Source organism: Stegastes partitus, unplaced genomic scaffold (genome assembly GCF_000690725.1).
Source record: "Stegastes partitus isolate 25-593 unplaced genomic scaffold, Stegastes_partitus-1.0.2 Scaffold186, whole genome shotgun sequence".
In the NCBI taxonomy this organism is placed as follows: domain Eukaryota; kingdom Metazoa; phylum Chordata; class Actinopteri; family Pomacentridae; genus Stegastes; species Stegastes partitus.
In genome coordinates this window covers 341652-348277 of record NW_007577917.1, presented here as the reverse complement: position 1 = coordinate 348277, position 6626 = coordinate 341652, and the positions used below count along the sequence as shown (strand labels likewise).

At 44.2% G+C, this 6626-nt stretch overlaps 1 protein-coding gene across 1 annotated transcript; it reads left to right on the top strand.

The window, feature by feature from the left end:
- Positions 1 to 3889: 3889 nt before the first annotated feature.
- prmt6 (protein arginine methyltransferase 6) lies at positions 3890 to 5341 on the top strand. The gene has a single exon (XM_008280219.1). The coding sequence runs from the start codon at positions 4040 to 4042 to the stop codon at positions 5090 to 5092; it is 1053 nt and encodes a 350-aa protein (XP_008278441.1). The 5' UTR covers positions 3890 to 4039; the 3' UTR covers positions 5093 to 5341.
- The last annotated feature ends 1285 nt before the right edge of the window (positions 5342 to 6626 follow it).

Sequence of the window (6626 nt, the reverse complement as noted above, 5' to 3'; positions counted from 1 at the left end):
GTGTGTGTGTGTGTGTGTGTGTGATATACAAGAGTAATAATTCTGGTCATCTATGGAACCTACATGTTGGTCTATTAACTCCTAACCAGGGTGTTCGGACTTGTCACCAGTCTGCTAATTAAAAAAAAAAAAAGATGATTTTAAAATGTAAATACAAAATATTGGACACTGAATGCTGCTGGATGCACGAAAACTAGCAAACAGAGAAAAGAAATAATGCAAATACTGGATAAACAAAATAGTTTAAAGATTATTTATTCATAAGGTGAAGCATCAACATTCCCCCATAATGCTTTTTGATTAGAATGGGAGCTGTCCAATGTTTTTAATAAGAGAAAGACGTTTTAATCCGACTGCTCATGATACCAGCTTCCCTCTGACACAGTTGCAGTGTGACTTTAGCATGTTGCTACCCAAATCTTTGTCCTGTTGGTTGCTCCGAGCGCGAACGCCCGCCCTGTATGCATGGGCTTAGTTTCAGGATGAAGGTAAACGGCCACGTCGTCCTGAGCTGGAGGTCGGCTGAGCGTGGACCTGGCAGCGCTTCTGCCTGAAGCTTGAGAGGACAACACGTCCAACAGCTGCTTGTCTGTCTGTCTGTTCTGTCTGCCGGCTACAATGCATGCAAACCCTCTCCTCGCCAAGCGCCCGGAATCACAATCTGAGTTCCTCAGTCTGCATTTCACAGTCCAGTAATCTATCCCGTTGTATGTTTCCATTCCCTCCTTTTTCCCTTTCCGTTTTGAATCTGACCAGTCGGATGTGGGCGGCCGGCTTTGATATTCGCCGCACTTAAGGATTACGCTGCGTCTTTAGATAATGTTTGGTGTTGTTGTTTCTCTAATTTACCGTAAATAAAACACATCCAGAAGGGAAACGTGGAGCTCTGAATATACAGTCCCACAAAGGTATGGCACATTTTCCCTCGACGTTTGCCATCACTCAGTAAAATTCCAATTTTTTTTTTGCTTTATTCTCCATAAACTTTTGAAAAGACTGAATAATTAAATGCACATTTGTCCCATGAGGATCAGTGCTTGAAAGGCAGCACTAGACACAGATTTACAAGAATTTAAATGTGCATGCACGCACAAACACCCACCTACCCACCCACACACACACACACACACAAATTCCTGTGTAGTATATTTTGTTCTTATGTTCGCAGTGCTGTTATTTCACTTTCACAATATCGCTGCTGTCTGGAAAACAGCTAACTACACGGCATCTTCTCCCCCCTCAAACCACCGCTTCCTTCTCTCGCTTTTCCTCTTTATGAAATGGGATACAGCTCCTGCTCATTTGTCCAGCATCTTTTGCCAAAGATCTCTGAAACAGAGTGGAGAGGCTCCCACAGGACTGTCGAGAAGAGAGAGGAGCTGAGCCACAAGCAGCTGTGCTCTGCCTGCCAGAACTTCAGCTCAGAGCCGGTAATGACCGCGCTGTGTTGTGCGGTTATACGATGGACACTATAGACGAGCTGCAGATGATTAGGCTCCGTATTAATGATGGAGTGAAACGCTGCAGATAATTCGTTGCTTTGCTTGATTTTTCATACATTTATTCTCAATTGCAAAACCCTGCAATGGCAATGTGATGAGAAGATACCAAGAGTCTGATGATGATGCTTCTTTAACACGTTTACGCAAAACGCTGCAACCTTAAAGTTACACATGATGATAAACGTGGAATTATTTTAAGTTTTGCCAGGTGCTAATGGTGGAAACAGGTTCTCCCAACAATTCTAACCCTATTTGCACTATTTCTTATATTTATATGTACATTTTTTATTTTTTGTTTTTTCCTGTCTCGTATATGTGTACGTCTGTTGAAAGCTGCTATCAACGATGTGAATTTCTCCACTGTGAGATAAATAAAGGCATATCTTATCTTATCTCATCTTAAAACAAAGACTTTACAGAAAGAACAAACATTTTCTAGATGTCTTGGGAGGTGCTTCTGTGTTTTTTGAACAGAACAATGAGGATTTACAGTTTTAATTTACAGATTTTAAGACCAATGGAGCTCATGACAGCAGCCCTAAAATCGACAAATTGTAGAACAAAGTATGAGTGTTGTGCTGAAGAGGCAGAAATCTACAAATGAAAGTCCTATTAGTTGATGCATTTACACATATTATTTACTTTTCGAACATGTTAAAACTTTATTATTAGAGATCTGTTGTTTTTTTCCCTCCATTTTTAATATGCATAGTATCCCCTCAAACACTAGAACATGAGCAGCTTTAACGCACTTCTCAGCTTCCTGTTGGTCTCCTCTCATATTCCAAACATCCTTAATTGAAGCTATTTAATACAGAAAACACTTGAAGAAGGAAAAATAACAGAAAATTAAATATGAAGTATCAAAGCACTTACCTAAGCAGCTGCTTCACATTTTAATTAACTGAAGGTTACATAAATAAACTTATTATACTCGTGAACGTCTGCATGGAAGCAAACGGGAGGCGTGAGTGACCAAAAAAATGACTATTTGACCAACAGCGATTTGCAGGAAAAAAAATATTAATACAAATAACTTGAGTATTTATGGTCATCCCTATAAGATTGTCTGGCTCTGCCGCTGCACAGGGGACATGAGTGACGCCACTATTAGCTCAGCACACATGGCTTTAATATTGATTGACTTAATTATCACAGCGGGAAATTGGTTTGCAATGTTTGCACAAACTTAAACATTCAGAATAAAAACATGCAACCGCCAATCAAATGCGTGTTGTGCACAAGTCTGTGGACCGTCTACTGCAGCTCGCTGAAATGGTGAAAATCCAGTGGAACAGAACTGATGTTTCCGTCGGGCTGCCACCATTAGTGATGCATCTTTTTCTGAAATGCTTCACTTCATTCTAACAATAGTTTTTTCTTTCGTATCACGGTGGCATTGTCTTGACATTCATCATTTTTTGGCTCCAGTCACTGGTCCAGTGAACTCAACGCTACAGTTTCTGAACATGGCGGCAGCAGCAGTGTTTGACTTGAGTTGTAGCAGATACCGACTTTGTTCGGTGTAAAAGTTTTCAAAGACCCAAATGTATGGCAGTGCTTCAGATGATGGTGGAACACGCAGGCGCTTCTCTGGAAGATGCACGAGCAGAAAAGGCAAAACCACCGAGAACAGTGTCAGTTCATTAGGAGGGTCGGGAGGTGTTTTTGTTGGTTTGTTTTGGTTTTTTAATCATCTTTTGTGCTTGTAGCTGGGAAATACACTAATAAGGTCACCATAAAGCTGTCTACCTCCTTCCTCGGAATTAACATGAAATGAGTGTTTGAGAAAAATGACTTCATTTTACTTAAACTACGTTCTGCAGCTGCCGTCGTGAAGTGCATACTGTTTAATGCAGTCTGCACAGAATTGGGACATCTTGCATTGTCATAAAAATGTGCCTTAAACTCTGAGCAAAATGAGAGCCATTTGTCTCTTGGTGGTTCAAACTGGCCTGTGCTTGCACCAAACATGATGATATATGTGACATAACTGCAGTACATGCTGGTTTACATATGTAGCAGGACATCCTGGTATTTCTGGCATGCTACATTTGACATCGTATGTATTGGGGCACAATATTTTATAGTATGGTTGTAGGGATATTGGAACACACACCGTGTTTAGGCTGGAATCTGGGTTTAGTCTAGTTGGATTGAAGGCACCTGAAGGTGTTTTTGGGACGTGTGCTGAGAAATGGTGATATTCCTGCCTTTATTTATTCACATTTTGCTTTGTGTCGTAGTAAAGTTTGCTAAAATAGAATAGTGACAACCCTTATAAGACAGTTTGTAAAAAAATAAAAAATAAAAAAGGCGTCTATGTCACAAATCGCTGCTTTATCTAGTAGAAACTCATGTGTACCACTTTTTAGCAGACAGTGAATGCAACACCACAGCGTGTTTGTGGGAATTGTAGTCCGATTGGTTTTGTGCCGTCATTGCCCTGTGCCGTGGAGAACTACAAGTCCCACATATCCCAACGCGGAAGTAGCGTAACAAAACACCGCTCGGCTGCAGCACGCTACAGCAGGAAGATGTCTCATGTTGTCAAAAAGAGAAAATTGGACAAAAGCCGGCAGGACAGACTTTATTTCGACAGCTACTCCGATGTGACCATCCACGAGGAGATGATAGCGGACCACGTCCGGACCAACACGTACCGGACGGCCATACTGAGGAACAGCGAGCTGATTCGGGGCAAAGTTGTGCTGGACGTCGGGGCCGGAACCGGCGTTTTGAGCATCTTCTGCGCTCAGGCTGGAGCCAAGAAAGTGTTCGCCGTGGAAGCCTGTTCGATAGCCGAGCAGGCGGCCAAGATCGTGAAGCACAACAACATGGAGGACCGGGTCGAGGTGATCCGGGGCACGGTGGAGACGGTAGACCTACCGGAGAAGGTGGAGGTGATCGTGAGCGAGTGGATGGGTTATGCCCTCCTGCACGAGTCCATGCTCAACTCGGTGCTCTACGCCCGCGACAAGTGGCTGAAGCCGGGCGGCGTCATCCTGCCGAGCAAAGCCGAGCTCTACATCGCTCCCATCAGCGACCCGGTGGTGGAGGACCGCCTGCACTTCTGGTACACCGTCAAGGACCAGTACGGCGTCGACATGTCCTGCATGTCCGACTTCGCCCGGCGGTGCATCATGAACTCGGACATCACGGTGAACTCGGTGACCGTGGAGGACGTGCTCTCCCACCCGGCGCGCTTCGCCGAGCTCGACCTGTGCTCGGTGACCGTGGACGAGCTGCGCGCGGTGAAGGGCCGCTTCCGCTGCGAGTCGTTCGGCTCGGCGGCGGTCAACGCGTTCTGCGTGTACTTCACGGTGACTTTCCCCTGCCCGGACAAACAGGCGCTGGTGCTGTCCACGTCCCCGTTCAAGCCGGAGACGCACTGGAAGCAGGCGGTGCTGTACCTCGACGCTCCGGTGGAGGTGGTGCAGGACACGCCGGTGACCGGGGAGGTCAGCATGTATCCGTCGGAGGAGAGCGCCAGACATATATGCATCCATGTGGACTACAGTATAGGAGAGCAGAAAACACAGTCCAAGACTTTCTCCATCCCGGACTGGAGCTCCGAGGCTCAGTCCTAGTGTCCCAGTACCACCAGAGCCTCCTGGTCTTACTGCTGTCTGTTACTGGGAGCTGCTGCAGTGGTTTCATGTTTGTGTTAGTTTTTACTTCATATTTAAAAAGTCTAACATCAGCTTCACTACCTGCAGCTGATCTGAACCGTTTTATTTTTTAGATGCACAGTGATTCTGAAGCTAACTGCTGTCCTGTAGGAATGAGATGCTGCGTCTCCAGAGGAAACCCTTCCAATAAATTCAACTTTATTTTAATGTCTGTTCTGCTTGTTTTCACACCTACAGATCACACCTCATTAGGACGAGGACAAATCCAAACCTTTAACACCCTGTTATGCATTAACCTCATTTAACCAAAGGGCCGTTACAAATACTGTTTATTTATTTTTATTCTTTTGCTTGCTGTGTGCATTTTGCAGCATTTTATATCTCATATCTCAGTAGTGCTGAGTCAGGCTGCAGCTGACGGTCGTTATTAATTGAAATGCAGACAATCTTGGAGTTTAAATAATGTCAGGACGTCAAAAACAGCAGATCCAGGGGAAGGCTTTCTGACTGAACAAAAAGCCCTCGGTTTATTATCACTGTAGGAAATAAACAGATAAATTGTGTTTGTCGATGGAGATTGAAGCTGTTCTGAAAGTCCGACCAGAGGTACGGGTTTTTGCTGGCTTTCTGGCTCGTCTTCAACCAGGCTGGTTTTCCAAAGTGCCGAGTAAAGTCGACACCGTGCTGCAGACATATAATATTCTGATAAATTCAATCATGAATATTGGGTGGAAGGGGATCAAAAATGCTGCATTCAAATGAGCAGCAGACCAATATATTGACTTGGACTAGCTGCAGTCAGGCAGGAGGCTGCGGCGGCGTACAGGAGGGTTTTAATGAACTTCCAAATTGGCTCATTATTTTGGCTTAAAACTCGGATGCACTGTCATCTGTTGACAGAAAACACTGGTCTAATGAAAGCTTATGATTCTGCTTCGGCGTTCTGCACAAATATCACACGAGTTTAAAAAGTGATGTTAGAGTTTCTCCGTAACGGGTTTTTATAGTTTGAGATGTAACTCATCGCTGATCAATCGCTGGTTCAGCTCAGAGTCACCGTGCGGGTCCGGAGGGTTTGTTGACGACTATACTGCAGGGTCTCTGATTAAAGTTGGTTTAAGTGACGCCTCTGTGGCTCCAAAAGAAATCCTGTACCGACCGTGTTCTTTACTGAACAAACCGGCCTCTAATAAATTGACTGTTTTATGTGGCAAGTTAAAAAAAAGCAGGAGCAGATACTCGTGAAGAAAAAGAATCGACGTTGGTGCTTTTTTTTTTCTTTCTGGTGCGTCTTCACTCATTTTTCTACAACCGTGGAATCTCCAAATTTAAGCGCTGATGTTGAATCGCTGCCAAGGGAAGGAGCTGTTCTTTAAATGTGGGTCTTTGTTCAGGAGAACAGAGCCGCACTTCATTTGATTCATTATTACAGTTTTATTACAGATTTTATGTATTTCTGAGACGGGCGATGCTTTTTTTCTGTGCGTTTTTA